The following is a 24,773-nucleotide window of genomic DNA, read 5'->3' as shown; positions in this document are numbered from 1 at the left end:
TTCTTAAATTATTTAGGATTGAAATTGAATTAAAATAAGGGTCGAGGACTGAATTGCAATTTATAAAGTTTCTAGGGACTAAAGTGCAATATTATTTGAAGCTATCAGATTATTAGTTGCTTCATCAGCATGTATACGTGTGATGTAGAGAGAAATTCAGAAAATGGAGAGAAATTGAGAAACAGAGCCGAGATCTTCTTTGTTTTCTTTGAAACTTTGATTTTCAAATCGCCGTATCTTTTGATCCGATCGTCCGATTTTGATTCCGAAAGGTGTTCTGGAATCCTTACGATGAGGGCTTCGATATAGTGTAAGTTTTTACTTCTTTCAGCATGGTTTGAAGTTCTAAAGTTGGTAGATATCAGATATTGATGATATGTATATGTTCTTCGACGTTTATGTATTTCGATATCGTAACCGGGCTGAAGAGTTCATGTTGCTTGTACTTAATCCTAATTTTCAGCTTGTGTTCGATGGTTATAGCTACTGTTATATGATTTTATGAGTGGTTATTGCAGTTGTGATATACGTATAAATTGTATTCAAAGTCGGAAATGGTTTCGATATTTCGTCGGTTATCGATTTTCAATCGCTACGCCGTCGGTTTAGGTTTTGAAGTTGTTTTGATAGCCTATGATTGAGCTGAGGATCTTGTGATTGTTTACTGATATTTCTTGATCATAATCGTTACATTTCAGATTAGTTTCAAGCTCGATCAAATCAGGAAGTCCGACTTTGAACCGAGGAAGTTTGCTGGAGGTTTGAAGTGATTGTATTGACGTTATATTGATTAGTTTGATTCGATCTTGGATTGATCATCTTGAATGAAGTTTGATATGATTGTGCTGATTGTTATATTTCAGATTGAAAGTGTTCAGAACCAAGATATACGAAGGTATAAGACGACATCGCAAGTCAGAGATTTGAAACTCGAGAATGACGTTTCTTGAGTTGTCCCGCAAAAATCACATACTTGATTATCTTTTGATTTGTTTTTGATGTTGTCGATCCATCTCAGGTAGTGGATCTTTGAGTTTGAGTCGTTATGATTACGATATGATATGTTATTGAATTGATTCTATGCCAAGGTCTGAGGCGGCCTTATTTTCGAGTCAAGAATGACTACGATAGATGGATATCCATGTCAAGATCGTTTTGTTGGAACACGGTCGTTCTCCGGATCAAAAAATTGATACCCGTTGCAGCGGAAGTTTTAAAATTTTATATGGAACAATTCCATATCATGGGTATCAAATTCCTACGATTAAAATTGATAACATAAAATTTAAACAATGTAAATTTTACCTTAAAATCTCGAAGCGAGATTATGGACACCAACAGATTAATCTGCTCTTGTTGTATATCCCAGGAACTGATGAACGAACAATTCTTCAATCATGTCCACGAACAGAAATTTAATCCCTCTGACAGACTGCACTAGAAAGTATATCAGAAGTTTCAACGATGAGATAGAACAGATATGATCTGTTAAATCAGTCTGCAAATTCAAAAATTCACAGACTGAATTTTCGAACACTGTGAGAGAGGGGGAGGGGTCGGCCGAATCCCTTGAGAGAATGCTCTCTAGGGTTTCGAAATTTTTTGACCTTCTACGTGTAATTTCTGCATTGCAATAACTTATTTATAATGTGGGCTGCTAACAGCTTAGGGCCCATTAGTCATAAATTCAAGCCTGACAAGCAAAGCCCGCATGTTCAGAAATTAATATAAAATTTATCGTGACTCAAATTGATAAACCAATTTCACCAATGTGCACAGAAACCATTTCTGTATCTTTTAAAGTCAAGATAAATTTTCTGAATCCAAATTCAGTGATTTCCAAAAATGTCCATCACTATGTCATTTTAGGAAATCTTACTCCCTCTATTCTTAAATAAGAAGTCCCACTTCTTTATTCACTAAATTTAACTCTTTAAATTTAATTATCTCAACGGGGATTAGAAATCCATTACTTGTGTGACCCTCAATGGTTCAGGGATACAGCTAGCCGTGGGCTCACAACTCCTTGTGACTCGGAACAACAATTTCCAACTTACCCAACGAATCATGGTAAGAGCGCCTAGCAACATCGCCCCATGATTCCCTAGGTATCACTGATAGTGCCTGCAAGAACCAATAGATTTTGGTTAGCGTACAGTACGGTCCCTTCATCCATATATCCCGATCGAATCAACAACCATTGGTAAATCGAGAGTCGTTCGAGATTCGATAACTATGCAATTCATCTTGAAGATCAAATATTGACATCGCATGTGCTACTAAGAAACCATTTCTTAAAGCACATCATGTACTCTGGCCAGAGATTTGTCACACTAATATCTCCTCAGATCGCATAAGATATCCACGCTCGCAAGCATGTGGTGAATCCTTGACAACAAAGCATCGACTCCTTAATGTATCGTAACTGCACCCAATCCCGACACCTTATGACCCCAATAGATTCGGTAAACGAGTCAAAGTACAGTACTAGCATATAGAGTCTCAATGATGTTTCAAGTAGTAAGGACTAATGGTGTACAACCAAAACCGCGGACTTTATCCACTCGATAAGTAATAACCACTTGGAAAATCCGGATAGGGTAGTTCGATCATTCATCATATGAATATCCATTTGCATGCTTTGAACATCTCAATGTTCCATACCAATGAAACGTGGTACTAGGCATCGCAAATGCTAGTCTCAATCTCGAGCGATCCTTATCCTTATTTGCGGACGGCTCAATCGACTAGGAACTGTTTAGAATATACAGTGACTATAAGATGTGTTTCATGATAGTCATCCCAATGTACTACCACATCTTACATACACTATAGTATATTCAAGGTCTTTATCAAAACAACAATAGTATATCATAATATATCAATATGAAGGAAGATAAAGTAAATGCCATTATTAAAAAGTGTAAATTATATTAAACAAAAGATTGTTTACACATAGAGTCATAAAAGCCCTTAACCACAAGTTGGCTAACCGGGCACCCACTCTTTCAATCTCCCACTTGCCCTAAAGCCAACTAGTCATACTACGTAATCCCATTGCTTCGCGATGTTTGTCAAACAATAGTCCTGTCAAGGGCTTAGTAAGCGGATCAGCGATATTGTCTGCAGAGGCCACTCTCTCGACAGTGATGTCTCCTCTATCCACGATCTCCCGGATGATGTGGTATTTCCTTAGTACTTGTTTGGACTTCTGATGAGACCTTGGTTCCTTTGCCTGAGCAACGGCACCCGTGTTGTCACAGTACACCAGGACTGGACCAACAGCTTCAGGAATAACGCCCAACTCTTGGACGAAATTCCTCATCCAAACGGCCTCTTTAGCAGCAGCTGATGCCGCAATGTATTCTGCCTCAGTGGTGGAATCCGCTGTGGTGTCCTGCTTGGAACTCTTCCAAGAGACAGCACCGCCATTGAGCATGAACACAAATCCAGAGGTTGACTTCGAGTCATCCACGTCACTTTGGAAGCTAGAGTCGGTATAGCCTTCCAATTTCAGTTCTCTTCCTCCATAAATCATGAATACATTCTTAGTTCTTCTAAAGTACTTAAGAATATCCTTCACGGCTTTCCAATGCATTTGACCGGGACTGGCTTGATATCTGCTCGTGACACTCAGAGCAAATGCCACATCCGGTCTGGTAGATATCATCTCATACATGATACTCCCTATGGCTGACGCATATGGTATGTGTGTCATTTTCTCTATCTCTTCGTCAGTCTTGGAACACATAGACTTGGATAGAGAGACTCCATGACACATAGGTAGATGTCCTCTCTTGGACTCATCCATTGAAAACCTTTTCAATATAGTGTCGATGTAGGTAGCTTGAGTAAGTCCTATCATTCTCTTGGATCTATCTCTATAGATCTGTATCCCTAGAATATAGGATGCCTCACCCAAATCCTTCATCGAGAATCTACCTGACAACCATATCTTTGTTGACTGCAACATCCCTACATCATTCCCAATGAGTAAGATGTCATCAACATAAAGTACTAAGAATGTCACAGCATCCTTAACTACTTTCTTGTACACGCACGGTTCCTCCGGGTTCTTGATGAAACCAAAGTCCTTTATTGTTTCATCAAATTTCTGGTTCCAACTTCTTGATGCCTGTTTGAGACCATAGATCGATCTCTGAAGCTTACATACCTTATGCTCACTTCCCATGGATGTGAATCCCTCGGGCTGCATCATATAGATTTCTTCCTTAATGTTTCCATTAAGAAATGCAGTCTTCACATCCATTTGCCATATCTCGTAGTCATACCAAGCTGCTATGGCAATAAGGATTCTTATGGACTTGAACATTGCGACTGGTGAAAAGGTTTCATCATAGTCAACTCCTTGTCTTTGAGTATAACCTTTTGCAACCAATCGTGCCTTGTAGGTCAGTACCTTACCATCAGGCCCAAGCTTTCTCTTGTAGATCCATTTACACCCTATTGGAACTATTCCATCGGGAGGATCAACTAAAGACCAAACTTGGTTTGCATGCATCGAGTCTATTTCCGACTGCATAGCTTCAAGCCATAAGTTCGAATCAGCATCAGAAATTGCTTCCTTGAAGTTTCTCGGATCACATCCAATGTCGGGTTCACTTTGATCTCCTTCAAGAAGAAGACCATATCTAATAGGAGGCCTAGAAGTCCTCTCGGATCTTCTAGTAATATGCGTGTCTTGTGATGATTCTTGAGGTATAGGATCGTTATTTTGTATCTCGGGTTCTTCTCGAATTTCTTCGAGTTCCATCATCTTGTCTTTCTTATCCAATAAGAACTCCTTCTCCAAGAAAGTGGCATTCCTTGAAACAAACACTTTTGTTTCAGTAGGATGATAGAAATAATATCCGATTGAATTCTTCGGATACCCTACAAAATAACATAAGGTGGATCGACTATCCAACTTATCTCCCACTGTCTGCTTCACGTAAGCAGGACATCCCCAAATCCTCAAGTACGAATACTTAGGAGCTTTGCCATTCCATAACTCGTATGGTGTTTTGTCCACTGCTTTAGTGTGGACGTTGTTCAACAACAATACTGCTGTTTCAAGAGCATAGCCCCAAAACGAAGGTGGGAGCTCAGTGAAGCTCATCATAGATCGAACCATGTCCAACAAGGTTCGATTGCGATGCTCCGAAACACCATTCAGCTGAGGTGTCATAGGAGGAGTCCACTGAGAGAGAATCCCATTCTCTTTTAGATAATCCAAGAAATCGGTACTTAAGTATTCTCCACCTCGATCTGATCGAAGTGCTTTAATACTCTTACCTAGTTTGTTTTCTACTTCAGCCTTGAATTCTTTGAACTTTTCAAATGATTCAGACTTATATTTCATCAAATATAAGTACCCATACCTAGAATAATCATCAGTAAAGGTAATGAAGTAGGTGTGACCAAATTTTGTACCAATACTAAATGGTCCGCAAACATCTATATGGATCAAATCCAATAGATTTTGACTACGCTCAGGTTTTCCTTTGAAAGGAGATTTAGTCATTTTTCCTTTTAGGCAGGACTCACAAGTAGGTAGAGAGTTAATATCATACATATCAAACATGCCCTTTCCCACTAGCTTGTTCATCCTCCTTGAGGAAACATGACCTAGCCTAGCATGCCAAAGGTTTGCCGGGTTTTGATTATCAATTTTCCTTTTATTTCTTGTTACCGGTTTATCAACATAATTAATTGGAACGTCTTTTAATTTTAAGTTATATAGATCGTTTTCAAGTTGTCCACATCCAATTAAACATTCATTCTTGTAAATATTGCAAATCCCATTCACAAAATTGCAAGAAAAACCATCTCTATCAAGCATAGAAATAGAAATAATGTTCTTAACCAAATCTGGCACATATAAAACATCTCTCAAAAATAACTTAAAATCATTCTGCAAAATTAAACAAATGTCTCCCATAGCTTTTGCTTCAACTCGAGAACCATTTCCAAGCCTCAGCTGGGTCTCACCCATCCTAAGCTTGCGACTTCTTGTCATCACCTGCAAATCATTGCAAATGTGAGATCCACATCCGGTATCCAATACCCAAAAAGTAGTATTAAGTGAAAACATTTATTTCAATATAAAACATACCCTTCGCAGTTCGTAACTGCTCGAGATATTCCTTGCAGTTACGTTTCCAATGACCGGGTTTCTTGCAGTGATGGCAAACATCCTTGGATTTTTCCACGTTTGAAGCCTTTGTCTTGTTTTTCTTCTCGGGTCCGGTTTTCTTGGATGGGGCAGAACGTTTCTTACCCTTTGTACTTGGCCCCTTCTTAGCAGAAGAAGAGGAGCCCACCAAAAGAACCGGTTTATCCTTCTTTAAAGTGGCTTCATAAGTTATAAGCATATTGATCATCTCTTCAAGGGAGGCCTCTATCTTGTTCATATTGAAATTCACCACAAAACCGTCAAACGATGAAGGAAGAGAGAGAAGTAATAAGTCCACATTGAGTTCATGCTCCAATACCAATTTAAGCGTTACCAACTTCTGAATGAGCCAAATCACGCGTACCCCATGATCACGGACCGAAGTCCCTTCACGCATGCGATACGTCATTAACTCTTTTACAGTAGCGAACCTTTCAGCTCTCGATTGAGCCCCAAAAAGTTCATTGAGTTGTACGTGAATGTCAGCAGCATTCACGGTATCCTCAAATCCCCTCTGGAGTTCATCAGACATCGAAGCTTGCATATAGAATTTGGCCTTGATATCATGGTCCCACCATTTATCAAGTTTGGCCAACTCTTCCGGACTTATATCAGCTGGTGCTTCCTTCGGAGGAGATTTTTCTAACACGTAGAACATCTTCTCCGAGGTCAAGACAATCTTCAACTTACGGAACCATTCCGTATAGTTTGCGCCAGTCAGTTTTTTTTGTTCAAGAATAGAGAATAGTGGATTGCGCGAATTCATCTTAATGAAATACTGAAAAGAAACAGACAATAATCAGTGATTGTTTAATTAATTTACTAAGACATAAAATAAGGCGAGTTTAATTTTATGAATTACACTCCCACTATTTTAACGATTCCACCACCATCTAGTGAAAACGAGAGAATTATTTTCTTTAGTGGGAACATGGAGCCCAATTGACAAAACATGGTCCCAAATAATATCAGCCAACCATGCTCTTCAAAAGGTATAGCCCAATTGTTTCCAAAACAATCCCCATGTTATTTACCTCATGTCCAGTAAGGGCCCAATAATATGACGCCATTTATTGTGACATGTCAAGATGACCCATCAATATTAAGTTGTGATGGACGGTCGCCATGTGGATCCCCAATAATATGAGCCAATCCCATGGGAGTCCCACCCAACTTACAACATGTGTCGATCCAATGTACAGCTTTCCGACGAACGAGCCCCCCCAATAATATGAGCTGGACCATGCCCGCGGGTAGCATCTCATACATTGATCGTTGATGGAAGGTAGAAACATTTAAACAATATTTAAATTCCCTTTTGTTAATCTTGATATCAATTTTAAATAAAATTTAAAATGAGAGATTTTAATTTTGAAAAGGTTTGTCTCATCATTCAAAATTTGTATGCTTGCGGGATTCATACAATTTAGCTAAACATGCATACAACAATAATATCATATATTATTTTAGGATGATCGATTCCATTGCTAATCGACCCGTGGTTGCCAATCACGAGTTTAAGTCCAATCCTAGGTAATATACAAGTATGCAATGCAATTCTATTACATTGAGCTTCCAATTTACATTTCTTCGGTCTTTATTGTCTGCTGGGCCCACCTTTGTCTTCAAATCTTTATCTCCCACTGAGTCTTATAAATTTACAATGAATTTCGATGACAAGTAGGGGATACATATTTTAGGGGAGGGAACGGGCCATAAACCAGACCCACTTATATTACATATGACAATTCATATTGGGCCATAAACCAGGCCCATTAATAAAACACAACAACAATAATAAAACCAAATGTAAACAACCTAACATACACCTATAATATTGGTCATGGCAATCGATCATCCTTATCCAATAATTTTAATTCCAAATTAATTCATTGGATAACATGCAATGACAATAAAATTTAAATATAAAAAATCATATTTCATACATAAAATCTTATTTTATATATAAAATCATATTTTATCTAGTTTATCCATAAAATCATATTTTATATATAAAATCCAATTTTATACATAAAATCATATTTTATTATCAATTGTACCAAAATTAATACTTAAAGATTTAATTTATTGGATTAAATTTATAAATTTCCAAAATTCAAAATTTATCCAAAAATTAATTTTCTTAAAAATTTTGGGCTCAAACAATTTTGACCCATTGCCTCGTGGACCAACTGAAACAATTTTCAATCGGGCCAAAAACTGGGCCCGATAACAATTAACGGGCTGAAATTCAAAATTTCAAAAAAAATAAAATTTTAATTTTTCTGGGCTGCCCGGGACGATCCCGGGCAGTCCCCGACAATCGGGCCGGGGCCCCAGCCCTTCGCTGGGCCGCTGGGCGCGGCCCAGCTGCGCGCTGGGCTGCTGGGCCGCATCCGAGGCCCAGCTGCGCGCAGGCACCATGCGCAGACACTCTGCGCGCAGGGCAGCGACCGCCCGCTGCCTTTTCGGGCAGCGGGCAGCCCCCCGAAAATTAAAATTTTTTTTGTCGTTTTATTTTTCTGAAAAATCGAGGCTTGTACAATTGAACAATATTTTAATCGTAAAATCCGAGAACAACCTGACTCTGATACCACTGTTGGAACACGGTCGTTCTCCGAATCGAAAATTGATACCCGTTGCAGCGGAAGTTTTCAAATTTTATATGGAACAATTCCATATCATGGGTATCAAATTCCTACGATTAAAATTGATAACATAAAATTTAAATAATGTAAATTTTACCTTAAAATCTCGAAGCGAGATTATGGACACCAACAGATTAATCTGCTCTTGTTGTATATCCCAGGAACTTATGAACAAACAATTCTTCAATCAGGTCCACGAACAGAAATTTAATCCCTCTGACAGACTGCACTAGAAAGCCTATCAGAAGTTTCTACGATGAGATAGAACAGATACGATCTGTTAAATCAGTCTGCAAATTCAAAAATTCACAGACTGAATTTTCGAACACTGTGAGAGAGGGGGAGGGGTCGGCCGAATCCCTTGAGAGAATGCTCTCTAGGGTTTCAAAATTTTTTGACCTTCTACGTGTAATTTCTGCACTACAATAACTTATTTATAATGTGGGCTGCTAACAGTTTAGGGCCCATTAGTCATAAATTCAAGTCTGACAAGCAAAGCCCGCATGTTCAGAAATTAATATAAAATTCATCGTGACTCAGATTGATAAACCAATTTCACCAATGTGCACAGAAACCATTTCTGCATCTTTTAAAGTCAAGATAAATTTTCTGAATCCAAATTCAGTGATTTCCAAAAATGTCCATCACTATGTCATTTTAAAAAATCTTACTCCCTCTATTCTTAAATAAGAAGTCCCATTTCTTTATTCACTAAATTTAACTCTTTAAATTTAATTATCTCAACGGGTATTAGAAATCCATTACTTGTGTGACCCTCAATGGTTCAGGGATACAGCTAGCCGTGGGCTCACAACTCCTTGTAACTCGGAACAACAATTTCCGACTTACCCAACGAATCATGGTAAGAGCGCCTAGCAACATCGCCCCATGATTCCCTAGGTATCACTGATAGTGCCTGCAAGAACCAATAGATTTTGGTTAGCGTACAGTACGGTCCCTTCATCCATATATCCCGATCGAATCAAAAACCATTGGTAAATCGAGAGTCGTTCGAGATTCGATAACTATGCAATTCATCTTGAAGATCAAATATTGACATCGCATGTGCTACTAAGAAACCATTTCTTAAAGCACATCATGTACTCTGGCCAGAGATTTGTCACACTAATATCTCCTCAGATCGCATAGGATATCCACGCTCGCAAGCATGTGGTGAATCCTTGACAACAAAGCATCGACTCCTATATGTATCGTAACTGCACCCAATCCCGACACCTTATGACCCCAATAGAGTCGGTAAACGAGTCAAAGTACAGTAATAGCATATAGAGTCTCAATGATGCTTCAAGTAGTAAGGACTAATGGTGTACAACCAAAACCGCGAACTTTATCCACTCGATAAGTGATAACCACTTGGAAAATCCGGATAGGGTAGTTCGATCATTCATCATATGAATATCCATTTGCATGCTTTGAACATCTCTATGTTCCATACCAATGAAACGTGGTACTAGACATCGCAAATGCTAGTCTCAATCTCGAGCGATCCTTATCCTTATTTGCGGACGGCTCAATCGACTAGGAACTGTTTAGAATATACAGTGGCTATAAGATGTGTTTCATGATAGTCATCCCAATGTACTACCACATCTTACATACACTATAGTATATTCAAGGTCTTTATCAAAACAACAATAGTATATCATAATATATCAATATGAAGGAAGATAAAGTAAATGCCATTATTAAAAAAGTGTAAATTATATTAAACAAAAGATTATTTACACATAGAGTCATAACAGCCCTTAACCACAAGTTGGCTAACCGGGCACCCACTCTTTCACGTTTACGAATCTTGATGGAAATGATGTTTTTATGAATCAATTCTTAATCGATATATGTGTTATTTACTCTATTTTTGAGTCGATTATGAATAGATTCGATATGATTTATTTAACGCTTTATATATGTCCGTTATACTGGGAATGATTTCTCACCGAAGTTTATCCAGCTGTTGCTTTGTTTTGTATGTGTGCATGGCAACAGAGGGGGTAGGAGCTAGTCAACGACGACATTGATAGCTCGGGAGCGAGATTTAGCAAGTGAGAACTCGGGTTTTAGATGATGTATGATATTTGAACTAGCATCAAATTTGTAGAAGAATTATGACTAGAAGTACACTTTGTGTAGCCTATGGTTTTAATGCATTTACAACTATCCGTTTGATGTAATACTTGCATGGATTGATGCTTGAGACTTTATATATGTATGTATGCATATTTCCAGATTTTATAGCATGTGTAGAATCCATGTTTGTTGAGGATTTATGCTTTGATCCAAGTTTTGACAGCACAAAACATTTCTGCAGATTTTCTGTGCACAGAGGCCGCTCGATCGGTAGGATTTCACCGATCGAGCGAGGCCTGTTAATGCTGAGCAGAAACTTAAATTTTCTTGCTCGCTCGATCGGTAAGATTTGACCGATCGAGCGAGACCAAGATTTGCTCAGACCCGAGGGATGAGATCTCTTGCCCGCTCGATTGGTAGGATTTTACCGATCGAGCGAGGTGCAATATTTAAAAAAAAAAATTATTTGGTTTGAGTATTCTTTTAAATACGTGATTAATTGTTTATTAATCATTAATTGCCCTAAGATGAGATTGGCAACCCGAGGTCCCCACAACAGGTGGTATCAAAGCGTTAAGTTTCTCGGACTGAGAATAGATGAGCGGGGTAGATCGAGTCTACTATTTTGATTTAATTATGTCTATACTCTTGAAGCATGTTTATTATCTGAATTGATTTACAGCTTTAAGACTTGCATGTTATCTGTTATCTGATATCAGTGGAAGCATGTTAGATTGCAATTGAATCAGAACTCGATCTTTTGAGAAGGCATTGTGTGCTTATCAGAGGAGGGACTGAAACAGAATTGTGTTATGATGTGATGATGAATTTTACACTAATCTGTTTGATTAATAGATATGCCTCCCCGACCAGCACCGACTACTAGACAGACTTTGGCAATGAATCAGCCAGAGCAGACTAATGCTGCACAGATACCAGTGACAACACCTGAACATGGACAGTGTAGTACTTCTGCTGATGTGTTTGGTGATGCTAATCCGATGGAGAAACTTTTGAAACGATTCCAGTCATTTAAACCACCAACGTTGCAAGGAACTGAAAATTCTGTTGATTGTGAGAATTGGCTGGAGGATATCGAACAGTTATTTGAATCCCTCGACTATAATGATGATCGTCGTGTGAGATTGGTGATTCATCAACTACATGGCCTTGCAAAGAGTTGGTGGATAGCGTCAAAGCGAGCGTTTGAACAGCAAGGTACTGTTATTACCTGGTTAGTATTTCGAACTGCTTTCTATCAACGGTTCTTTCCTGTTTCTTATCGAATGGACAAAGGGGCAGAGTTTGCAAGTTTGCAACAGGGATAGTTAAATATCGAAGAATATGTTGCAAAGTTCACTAGCTTGTTGAAGTTTGCTCCACATATTGCTGTTAGTGATGAAGCTCAAGCCGATAAATTCATCAATGGCTTGAATCCCGATGTGTTCACTCTTGTTAATTCAGGAAGACCGAATACCTTTGCCGATGCTCTGAATCGTGCCAAGGGGGCTGAAGCAGGAATACTGAGGCAACGAAGAGCACAGTTTGTACCACAGCCGATGAGACAACCGCAAGAACAGCCACAAATTCCACCACCACCTCGATTTGATGCTGGAGGTAGTAGCAGTGGTAAGAAAAATTTCTTTAAGGGCAAAAGCAAACAGTTTAAGCATTCAGGTGGTAGCTCTTCTAGTTCTAGTGGATCCAGACAGTTCAGACGTGGACAGAAATCCGGTACTTCTGATGTTTACTGTTCCAAGTGTGGGGGACGTCATACCAATGAGCAATGCAAATGAGTGTTTGGCAGTTGTCACATTTGCCAACAACCGGGTCATTTTGCGAGAGTATGCCCACAGCGAGATTCTGGAGGTGCACAGGGTGCAAGTGGATCTCGAACAGTGACACAGCTAGAGAGGCAAGCATATTCAGTGCATTCATTCCAACCTCAGCCATTAGCACAGAGCCGTACTTGAGGAAATCAAGCTGGGAGCCAGCAACAGAGGCAACAAGCTCGAGTGTTTGTACTGACTGAAGAGCAAGCACAAGCTGCACCAGATGATATGATTGCAGGTAACTGTTTCCTTTATGGTTATCCTGCCTATGTCTTATTTGATACTGGTGCATCACACACATTTATTTCTGAGCAATTTGTTGCATTACACGAGTTTCCTGTTGAACCTTTAGCTACGGTAGTATCTATTTCATCTCCGATGGGAAGAGGTATCATATCAGTGAAGTCTGTACAAAATTGTATATTACAGTCTGAGGGTCATGAGATTGAGGTTGATTGTGTTGTACTCAGTTTGTCTTATTTTGATTGTATTATCGGTATCGATATGCTAACCAAGTACAGAGCTACAGTTGACTGTTTTCAGAAGATTGTAAGATTCAGACCTGATATGGCCGACGAATGGAAATTTTATGGTAAGGGATCACGAGCCAGAATTCTTTTGATATCTGTTATTTCTATAACTGACTTATTACAGAAAGGGGCAGAAGGATTTCTTATCTATGCAGTTGATGTGCTGAAGACTAGCCCGAAATTGGCTGACTTGCCAGTGGTTAGTGAATTCGCTGATGTTTTCCCTGATGAGATTCCAGGATTACCTCCATATCGAGAGTTAGACTTCATTATTGAGTTGATGCCAGGTACACAGCCGATATCGAAAGCACCTTATCGTATGGCACCGATAGAGTTGAAAGAGTTGAAGGACCAACTTGAAGAATTGTTGGCCAAGGGATATATCAGACCGAGTGTTTTGCCCTGGGGAGCTCCGGTTTTGTTTGTTAGAAAGAAAGACGGATCGATGAGACTATGATTGACTACCGGCAATTGAATAAAGCAACGGTAAAGAATCGCTATCCTTTACCTCGTATCGATGATTTATTTGATCAATTGCAGGGTTCGTCAGTATATTCAAAGATTGATTTACGATCTGGCTATCATCAACTGAGGGTAAGAGATGAAGATATCCCTAATACTACATTTAGAACCAGGTATGGTCATTACGAATTTATAGTCATGCCTTTTGGTTTAACGAATGCACCAGCAGTATTTATGAGATTGATGAATAGAATATTTCAAAAGTATCTAGATGATTTTGTGATCATATTTATCGATGATATTTTGATTTACTCGAAGAATTTATGTGATCATGCTAATCATTTGAAAACAGTTTTGAAGACGTTGAGGGAAGAAAAACTGTATGCTAAGCTATCCAAATGTGAGTTTTGGTTGAAACAGGTGGTATTTATGGGTCATATTATATCAGGAGATGGTATTTCAGTTGATCCAAGTAAAGTTAAAGCTGTTATTAGTTGGCAGAGACCGACATCTGTGCCAGAAATTAGAAGTTTTATGGGCTTGGCAGGATATTATCGTCGATTTATCCGAGACTTTTTGTCTGTTGCGAAGCCTATTACACAGCTTACACAGAAGAATGCACCGTTTGTGTAGTCTGAAATATGTGAAACCAGTTTTCTTGAGATGAAGAAGAGGTTGACTACAGCACCGATCTTGACAATCCCTTCAGGTACTGGTGATTTTGTTGTTTATTGTGATGCTTCTCACCAAGGTTTGGGATGTATTTTGATGCAGAAAGGACATGCGGTTGCTTATGCCTCACGATAATTGAAACCACATGAAGTCAGATATCCAATTCATGATCTTGAATTGACAGCTATTGTTTTTGCATTGAAGATCTGACGACATTATTTGTATGGTGAGAAATTTGAAATCTTTTCTGATCACAAAAGTTTGAAGTATCTGTTTTCACAATCTGAGCTGAACATGAGACAAAGAAGATGGCTCGATTTATTGAAAGATTTCGACTGTGAAATCAAATATTATCCAGGAAAGTCAAATGCAGCTGCTGATGCCCTAAGTAGGAAGGTATGTGTCTTATCCTTATCTACTATAGGTGTATCTAATTTGATTGAAGATTGCCGTATGTCTGGATATATATTTGAGACAGATAGAAGACCGATGAGAATTTATGCTATCAGTTTTGAGCCTGAGTTGTTGATTCGAATCAAAGAAGCACAGAAATTTGATTTGAGTGTACAGAATTCGATTGAAATGATCAGATCAGGACATCAGTCTGAATACAAGGTTAGTGATGATGATATTCTGTACGTGAATAACCGAATTCTTGTTCTCGATCTTTCAGATTTGAAACATAATATTTTGAAAGAAGCTCATTGTAGTCGATTCAGTATTCACCCTGGAGGAAGGAAAATGTACAACGATTTGAAGAATCAGTACTGGTGAAAACAAATGAAGTCTGATGTGATTGAATTTTTATCAAAATTCTTGAACTGCCAACAGGTGAAGGCTGAGAGAAAGAAACCAGGTGGCTTATTACAGATTTTATCTATTCCTGAATGGAAATGAGATCATATTTCCATGGACTTTGTGACGAAATTGCCACGATCATCCCGAGGTTGCGATGCTATTTGGGTGATCATAGACAGATTGAAGAAATCTGCGTGCTTTATTCCTTATCGAATGACTTATCATCATGATCAAATGACATATCTCTATATTCAAGAAGTGGTAAGACTACACGGTATGCCAAAGTCGATTGTATCTGATCGAGATCCTAAATTTACTTCGTAATTTTGGCATAGCCTACAGGAAGCTCTAGGTACGCGCTTACATTTGAGTACTGCTTATCATCCTCAAACTGACGGTCAATCTAGATGAACTATTCAGACTCTTGAGGATATGCTTAGAGCTGTGATACTGGACTTTGGTGTTACATGGCAAGATTCTATACCACTTGTGGAATTCTCTTATAACAACACTTATCATACGAGTATAGAGATGGCTTCATTTGAAGCGTTGTATGGGAAGAAGTGTCGACCGCCATTATATTGGGATGATGTGTCAGAGGTGCCTGAGTTGGGACCGGATATGATCAGATAGATGACTGAGAAGGTGAAGTTGATTCAGCAGAGAATGAGAACAGCGCAGCACAGACAGACTAGATATGCGAATGTGCGACGACGACCGTTATCTTTTGAACAAGGAGATAGAGTATTCTTGAAGATTTCACCTTTCAGGGGTACTATACGATTTGGTAAGCGAGGAAAATTGTCTCCAGGATTTATTGGGCAGTATGAGATTCTCGAGAAGATAGACAATCTTGCTTATCGACTCGCTCTTCCTTCATCTTTGTCCGGTATTCATGATGTGTTTCATGTTTCGATGTTGAGGAAGTATCAGCCTGATGTATCGCATATTATCCACGTTGATGAAGCTGAACTCGATGACACTTTGAGTTATTTTGAACACCCGATTCAGATTCTGGATAGGAAAGAAAAGCAACTCCGAACGAAGACCATTTCATTGGTGAAGATTCAATGGAGTCGGCACGGAGTTGAAGAAGCGACATGGGAAGTTGAAGAAGACATGAGACAGAGATTTCCTTATCTGTTCCACTAATGTGAGTTCTTATTCAGTTTTCTGTTATTCTTTATTCTTATGAGTATACAGACTTCATATCTATATTGTTTATGAATTCGAGGACGAACTCATGTCTTAGTGGGGGAGAAATGTAAGGCCCAGGATTATTTAATTTAATTCGGGATTATTTAATGTAATCCAAGATAATTTAATTTTAATCCGAGTATATTTAATTTGGGAATATTTAGAGTTTTGATTTAAATTCTAATATTCTTAAATTATTTAGGATTGAAATTGAATTAAAATAAGGGCCGAGAACTGAATTGCAATTTATAAAGTTTCTAGGGACTAAAGTGCAATATTATTTGAAGCTATCAGATTATTAGTTGCTTCATCAACATGTATACATGTGATGTAGAGAGAAATTCAGAAAATAGAGAGAAATTGAGAAACAGAGCCGAGATCTTCTTTGTTTTCTTTGAAACTTTGATTTTCAAATCGCCGTATCTTTTGATCCGATCGTCCGATTTCGATTCCGAAAGGCGTTCTGAAATCCTTACGACGAGGGCTTCGATATAGTGTAAGTTTTTACTTCTTTCGGAATGGTTTGAAGTTCGAAAGTTGGTAGATATCAGATATTGATGATATGTATATGTTCTTCGACGTTAATGTATTCCGATATCGTAATCGGGCTGAAGAGTTCATGTTGCTTGTACTTAATCATGATTTTCAGCTTGTGTTCGATGGTTATAGCTGCTGTTATATGATTTTATGAGTGGTTATTGCTGTTGTGATATATGTATGAATTGTATTCGAAGTCGGAAATGGTTTCGATATTTCATCGGTTACCGATTTTCAATCGCTACGCCATCGGTTTAGGTTTTGAAGTTGTTTTGATAGCCTATGATTGAGCTGAGGATCTTGTGATTGTATACTGATATTTCTTGATCATAATCGTTACATTTCAGATTAGTTTCAAGCTTGATCAACTCAGGAAGTTCGACTTTGAACCAAGGAAGTTTGCTGGAGGTTTGAAGTGACTGTATTGACGTTATATTGATGAGTTTGATTCGATCTTGGATTGATCATCTTGAATGAAGTTTGATATGATTGTGCTGATTGTTATATTTCAGATTGGAAGTGTTCAGAACCAAGATATACGAAGGTATAAGACGACATCACGAGTCAGGGATTTGAAACTCGAGAATGACGTTTCTTGAGTTGTCCCGCAAAAATCACATACTTGATTATCTTTTGATTTTTTTTTGATGTTGTCGATCCATCTCAGGTAGTGGATCTTTGAGTTTGAGTCGTTATGATTACGATATGATATGTTATTGAATTGATTCTATGCCATGGTCTGAGGCGGCCTTATTTTCGAGTCAAGAATGACTACGATAGATGGATATCCATGTCAAGATCGTTTACGAATCTTGATGGCAATGATGTTTTTATGAATCAATTCTTAATCGATATATGCGTTATTTACTCTATTGTTGAGTCGATTATGAATAGAGTCGATATGATTTATTTAACTCTTTATATATGTCGGTTATACTGGGAATGATTTGTCACCGGAGTTTATCCGGCTGTTGCTTTGTTTTGTATGTGTGCATGGCAACAGAGCGGGCAGAAGCTAGTCAACGACGATATTGATAGCTCGGGAGCGAGATTTAGCATGTGAGGACTCGGATTTTAGATGATGTATGATAGTTGAACTGGCATCAAATTTGTAGAAGAATTATGACTAGAAGTACACTTTGTGTATCCTATGGTTTTAATGCCTTTACAACTATCCGTTTGATGTAATAATTGCATGGATTGATGCTTGAGACTTCATATATGTATGTATGCATATTTCCAGATTTTATAGCATGTGTAGAATCCATGTTTGTTGAGGATTTATGCTTTGATCCAAGTTTTGACAGCACAAAACATTTCTGCAAATTTTCTGTGCACAGAGGCCACTCGATCGGTAGGATTTCACCGATCGAGCGAGGCCTGTTAATGCTGAGCAAAAACTTAAATTTTCTTGCTCGCTCGATCGGTAAGATTTGACCGATCGAGCGAGGCCAAGATTTGCTCAAACTCGAGGGATGAGATCCCTTGCCCGCTCGATTGGTAGGATTTTACCGATCGAGCGAGGTGCAATATTTAAAAATTTTTTTTATTTGGTTTGAGTATTTTTTTAAATACATGATTAATTATTTATTAATCGTTAATTTCCCTAAAATGAGATTAGCAACCCGAGGTCCCCGCAAATGGCTTAGGGCTCACTTGCATAAATCTATGCATGCTGACATGTCTTCTCTCCTCACGGTGCCCACATCGATGTCGACGACCGTCTTCGCCATCACAACGACCATCCCCTCCACTGTCGTGGCTCTTGTCGTAATCTGCCATCTGTCAATTAATTAACAGATAATGTATTAATCCGCTTTACTAATATCCAGTTGCAATGCGCTCTGATAGCAATAAATGTAGCGACCTTACCCGAATCAACTACCTAATCAGATTTAAATAGCGCATGCAATAAATACTTAAAGCGTAAAGAGAGGATAATTTAAAATACAATGAATCTAATCGGCAAAAACAACCGACGACAATAAAAGTGTATAAATATTCTTATACAACCAGATCGAAAGTATTAGGGTAACAAGCCCTACCACTAAACTCTCGCTGCAACAGGTAACAACCTCAACCCTGCTGCGAGTCACCTGGGCCGTCCAACCTCAAACCTGCCCCGCCACAAGAAATCCCAAAAACACCAACACAGGGGGCATGAGTGACAACGCTCAATACGAAAGCAATGATATATAAACTAATATGCAACAATCAAATGACTTTAAAATACTGGGTAAAACAATCTACTCAGGGCGCCATGAATATACAGTACCGTTCTAAGAGAGCGACTCCGCGGGGTACTCGTATATTCCCCTATCAACTATAGCGTCAAAGCCCACCGTCGTGGCCGCTCTTAGTGATAGCAAAACCAGGGGCTGAGTCTCCCCAGACACGAATCCATAAGGAGTAAATTCTCACCGATGGAAACTGTCATGACTCACATCATACCAGATGCAGTCTAGCATAAAAACATGCATGTGCTAAAGTCGTAAACATGGTAAAACACATAGCACATACTCATGTAACATATAAGCATATATATCATGCCGTCTATCTCGGTCAGTATTTATGTACCTCTAACACTGCAGGCCAACACCTAGCACCACTGTTCTAGATCTCACGCCTACAAGTCCACACTACTGCGTCTACAATGCAAATACCCAAGAATCACTATTTAAGCTCTAAAAGTCTTAACTAAGCTATTACATATTCCTAAATATCTTTAGGAATTCAAAGCTATACCTGCGTCAGTCGTCAGCCCTTTGCTGTCCATTGCCTCAAAACTAGGCCACAGCTCCGCTACGACGCCTAGATCACTCCGCTACTTCCGAAATCCCAAAAAGATGCCTAGATTTCCCTAGATCTAAGCTAGAAGGATAGATAAATGAGAGAAGAGAGGAACTCGGTGCGCTTGAAAATTAAGCTCGGAACCTCTATTTATAGACGGAGTTCGGACCGTCCATTCCCCGATCGGTGCGTCCAAACACGATCGAAGCGTCCGATGTCCCATCCGCACGTAAGCCATGACGTCACCTTGCTGACGTAAATGATGATGTAAGCCCTAGCCCTGATCGGAGCGTCCGATACTGCCGACGGATCGTCCGATCACGATCGAAGCCTCCGATCTCCACTTTGGAGCGTCCGATCTACTCTTGGCCTTAATTTTTTATTTTGTTAATTAATTCCTTAATCACCTTAATAGGTTACGGGTCACTACACACGCCCCAACCAAGCTCGGTTCACGCAACACACAGTAGAAAGGGCCAGCCAAACGGGACCGAGTGAGAAAAGGAAACAACACACAGAAACTGCACAAAGCAGGGGACGAGCAAAGACATCAAGAACACTAAGTCAAGGAAGAAAGAAGCACACCAAGCAACCTTCAACCTCTCTTGCTCTTTCTCTAATATCATGGCCTCTCTCTCTTTCAGAAGCAAAACACTCATCTATCACTCTCTGGCGGCTTACACAATTTAGGGCTGGAGAAGAAATATATAAAGAGATTTTGGGATGGGCTGGGAAAAAGAAATCAAGTTGGGCCAAAGCCCAACATTCACTTTATTTACAAGTGAATAAAACAAAAAAATTTCGATATTGCTACAAATTAACTTGCACAAATGGGTTGGTTTGGAAAGAAAGATGTCGAGTCTTGTATGATCGCAAGGGGAGGGGTATATGCAGTTCACTTGATAGTGCTTCATGCTTACTGGATGCCTTTCATCAGGTGGCATACTGGATGAATTTCATCAGGTGGCAAGGAGTGGCTTGGTGACACGCCCATCTCCTCAGCTTCCTTCACCGGATTAATGGCAAGCAACGCCTACTGAACACTTAAAAATGGATGTCGATGCTAGTTTTCAAGAGTCGGAAAATTTATGTGGTGTGGGGGTGTAATTCCTCTCACGGGGGACCAGTGTTGGCGGCTTTTGGTAGAAAATTACCAAATCCTGGATCAGTGGTCATTGGAGATCTTATTGCTATCATGGATGCTCTCAGAATAATACAAGACAAAGGTTTTCAAAAGGTTATACTCACATCCGACTCTCTCTTGGCAGTGCTGACAGTCATGGAGCCATCGTGCATGTGACTTGAGTTATGCTGGAATATGTGTCTAAGAGATTATTGATTTTTTTTCATTTTAGAAGAATGACTAACTATATACCTCACTCCCTAGCAAAATTTGTTTTTTCTTCCTCCGCACCTTTTAATGGGTGCTTGTGATTTTTCTTACTTGGTTGATCAATCTTGTAAGAACAGATTCTTTTGCCTCTCAATAAAGTTACAAGTTTTTGTCAAAAAAAAACCAAAATTTTTTTGGAATTTCAATATTATCGAATTAAGATTTTCGCGAAAAAATCTATTCAATTTATCTAAAAAAACCTTAAGAATTTTGGAATTTCAATGTTATTGAAAATTGGAACCTTATCTACTAATAAGGGTCCGTTTGAAGTGACATAATATTAATCTATTATAACTAATCTTATCCAATATCACATTCTATTTATCATATTATTTATCTATCTACTAAATATTTATCTTACATCAATCAAATAATTAATTATTTATCTTAAATCAATCACATCATTGAATTTAAATTACTATATTACCCTTAATAAATAATATTATTCAAATTTTATTAATTTTTAAAAGGACAAAATGATAACATATCATTTTATCTAAAAATTAATCAATCAAATCAAACAAACTATTATTTATCAATCAAACCAAATACTATACAAACTAACATTTTTATTTATTTATTTTTATCATATTAGATTACTTATCTCCATATTATTATCTTATCTTTAACTTCAAACGAACCCAAGTAGTTTGATGATTTTGACCTCATTATAATAAATTATTGTACAAAAACATTCTCACCAAATATTTCAAGATATAAAAAAGGATAAAATTGACAATACACAATATAAAATTTACTTTGACTTTGATTCACATTTTTACAATGAAAGTATAGATCACCGAATAGAATAGTTTTATTTATTTTTCAAATAATTTATTTTTTAATCTTAATTTAAAATAAAAACAAAGAGTAAATTTTAAAATATAAATACTTAAGCTTGCAAGGTTTTTTTTTAAAAATTAATGGAGTGATCTAATAAGGCTATTATTGTAATTTTTTTTAAATAAGATTATCAAAATTAGTATTTAAAAAAGAAAAAAAGAAAATCCCAAATCCAAAACCTCAACACAAAACAGGTGTAAGGTAGGGTTCTTACACTTTATCCTCGGAAACAGAAACATCCAACAATGGAGCGATTACCCACCACCATGGCATCCGAGGATAGCAAAGCCAAGAAGAAGAAGAGCAGCGGGAGAATGCCCAGCCCCCAAGACCTCGTTTCTCACTACGAGAAGCAGGGCATGGAGACCCACCAGGCTTCTCTCAGAGTCATCCAGGATATGCAGTCTGCCCTCTTCAGGATGGTCTCCGCCAATCGCAACCGCAAGTCCACCGATTCCAAACTCGACGCCGTCCAATCTCGCCTCCTAAACCTCGAGATCAAGCTAGATTCCAAGCCCGGTTACCCTCAAGCGCTGGCTCTTGGCGTCGCCTCCGCCGGCATTTGGAATGCCGTTGTCCAGCTCTGGAATTTCGTTCGCCGCCCCACTGATTCCTCCTAGCTAGGCACTTTTTTTTGTTTCTTGCGTGGCTGGCGTTTATGTTTGTGATGCATACACATATTTCGCTTCTTAGTAACACTTTTAAATTTTTCCTTTTTTTTTTTTTTTGGCTCTATATCATGTTTTTGAGGAAGCAGCAACGAGAATGTTGAGAAAAACACACATTCATTATTATCCAAAGTTATTTACAAACAAAAGCAACATGATCTTTGATTCAGGCCCAAGTGCCTTCAAGCAAGGGACGAGGGTAACCAGCGTCCCCCAACATTTCCATTAGATCAGAGCACTCATCCTGCTCTGTCTTCAACGCCAGTCCCAGCTCTTCATCTAGATCATCGGAGGCGGATATGAGTAGAATCTCACATCCTTCATAGTTGAGGAAATCAGGGGGGTCTGCTGGCTGGTAGCGCCGATGTCCGAATAAGCCCTGTATGTGGGCAGGAAATGCTGCTTTCTTCTTGCTCTGCAGCCCTCTGAATCCGGAAGAAGAACCCTGCTGGTCAGGATTCTTTATCTGCAGGAGGAACGAGGCTTCTGGAGCTATGTTGAATGCTTCCTTCTCCTCTTCTGGCTGTTCAAGCTTGTACACCAAATGTGTGTGCGTCTTGTGCCTCAGGATCCGATACACTCCTGCCCCTGCCGCCCTCGCATCGGGTTTGTGCCTATGACCTCTTGTTGCAGTATCATATTCTCCTGCAATTAACACAATAGGATCATATATGTAATTTACTGTGTTTCATTTGATTGATGAGTGGAGTAATTCCATAATCAACCTCCTTGGAGAGCAGCCTTAAGGTCTTCAATTTTAGTGGTGACCATCTCCACAAAGCCCCAATACGGCCTACTCTTCTTGCTAGTATCCGGAAGAGTTTTACGGCCCATCACAATGAGTCGCAATAAAAGTTGTTTCTCGATGTTTACTTCCTAAGCCAAGAACCATCAACACCAGTGTTAACAAATGCCAAGAGGACAAATAGATTGCACATATAACTTTGTCTAGTTAGTTGCTTGGTGGGTAACCTGGCTGCCATGTCCACCACTCGCAGAATCTTTCTTATCGCCTTCTTGTTTATCCTCAATGGGTCTTTCCCCAGATTCTGGTCGGAGAACCAAGTACAAACGCTGTGCATCTTCAGGCCCATGTGCTTCGTCCTTCTCCACTTTAGGCCTGCAGAAGAAGAATATTTCGCCTCGTTCCTGCAACAGCACACATGTATCAACTCCCCACTTCGAGATCAAATCTCATCTGATATGGCTTTACATACCTGAATCTCGATATTCGGGTCCGGCCTGGTCTTTGTTTCCTCTCCTTGTCCCATTTTGATTTCTAAATCAAGGTAGTTTACTGCAAATGAAAGTGTTGCATAAAAATAAATCTTTGTAGACGGAAGTTTGGCACGTTGCATATTATTAAGGGAAGCCAAAATTGTAGGAGACGGACGCGTCAGCACTCAGGACACCACCACGTTTCCAATTCGGCCGACTCATCAAACCGACTACTACTTTTTTAAAGTATCAGTAAATCAGGCTTTCTCTTTGACTACGAGACTATATTTATTATTTATTACTAGCACTAACGCGTACATTGGCAATATGTCACGTAACTTGGAGATGATACCAGTGGTTCGAGCAACATTTCACTTGAAAGTTAAGGAAATAGTTAGGCTATGAGAACCATCAAAACGGATCAGGCCCATAGGATCAGTACGCCCATCCGTTATAAAAAAATGGCGGGTGGGCCATGATTTTACTGGCCCATTTGAAGATGGACCTAAACGTGCCAACACGAATGGCCATGGGTTGAGGTGGAGCGGGGAGGGTCGATCCGTCAGTTTTTTTAAAACTATAATTTTTCATTTTTCAAAAATCATGGAATGAAAACATTCATTTGAAATTATTTTTCCTTGAAATTTATAACTAGTATTTGATGTGTTTTTAGTAGGAGAAATTGTCAATAAATACCTAAAAACAAATACAAATGTGTTGTTAGTTCTTATGTTAGGTAGTGTTTGTTTGTGCTCCCTTATACACGAGATTCCTTTGTATTAACTCCCCAAATACAATAAAGGCGATTAAACATGATATACATGTGATTCATCATAATCTTTCTCAATAAATTAATTTTCATAATTCCTGTTATCTCTCCTAATTTCTTGACGTCCAATCTCAACTTCCCTTAACTCCCACT

The 24,773-nt window shown here is 38.8% G+C and overlaps 2 protein-coding genes across 2 annotated transcripts; one reads left to right on the top strand and one right to left on the bottom strand.

The window, feature by feature from the left end:
- The first annotated feature begins 22,141 nt into the window (after nt 1-22,141).
- LOC140883964 (uncharacterized) lies at nt 22,142-22,599 on the top strand. Its single transcript, XM_073290592.1, has one exon. It carries the CDS (start codon nt 22,211-22,213, stop codon nt 22,583-22,585), a length of 375 nt encoding a protein of 124 aa, XP_073146693.1. The 5' UTR covers nt 22,142-22,210; the 3' UTR covers nt 22,586-22,599.
- Nucleotides 22,600-22,674: 75 nt separating this feature from the next.
- Nucleotides 22,675-23,995, bottom strand: LOC140883963 (uncharacterized). The gene is made up of 4 exons (XM_073290591.1): nt 23,851-23,995; nt 23,606-23,782; nt 23,359-23,509; nt 22,675-23,278 (listed from the first exon to the last, which is right to left on the bottom strand). Exons 1-4 carry the CDS (start codon nt 23,989-23,991, stop codon nt 22,800-22,802), a joined length of 948 nt encoding a protein of 315 aa, XP_073146692.1. The 5' UTR covers nt 23,992-23,995; the 3' UTR covers nt 22,675-22,799.
- Nucleotides 23,996-24,773: the final 778 nt, after the last annotated feature.

The sequence above is a fragment of the Henckelia pumila genome, chromosome 2, assembly GCF_033568475.1.
Source record: "Henckelia pumila isolate YLH828 chromosome 2, ASM3356847v2, whole genome shotgun sequence".
Taxonomy (NCBI): domain Eukaryota; kingdom Viridiplantae; phylum Streptophyta; class Magnoliopsida; order Lamiales; family Gesneriaceae; genus Henckelia; species Henckelia pumila.
The sequence above is the reverse complement of the archived record's forward strand: the minus strand, read 5'-3'. Positions and strand labels throughout refer to the sequence as shown.

Excerpts from the sequence above, each read along its gene's own strand:
- LOC140883964 (XM_073290592.1), top strand. The coding sequence starts at position 22,211 with ATGGAGCGATTACCCACCACCATGGCATCCGAGGATAGCAAAGCCAAG.
- LOC140883963 (XM_073290591.1), bottom strand. The coding sequence starts at position 23,991 with ATGCAACGTGCCAAACTTCCGTCTACAAAGATTTATTTTTATGCAACA. Across the intron at positions 23,783-23,850 it reads ACCCGAATATCGAGATTCAG|GAACGAGGCGAAATATTCTT; the intron begins GTATGTAAAGCC and ends GTGCTGTTGCAG. Across the intron at positions 23,510-23,605 it reads GTGGTGGACATGGCAGCCAG|GAAGTAAACATCGAGAAACA; the intron begins GTTACCCACCAA and ends TTCTTGGCTTAG.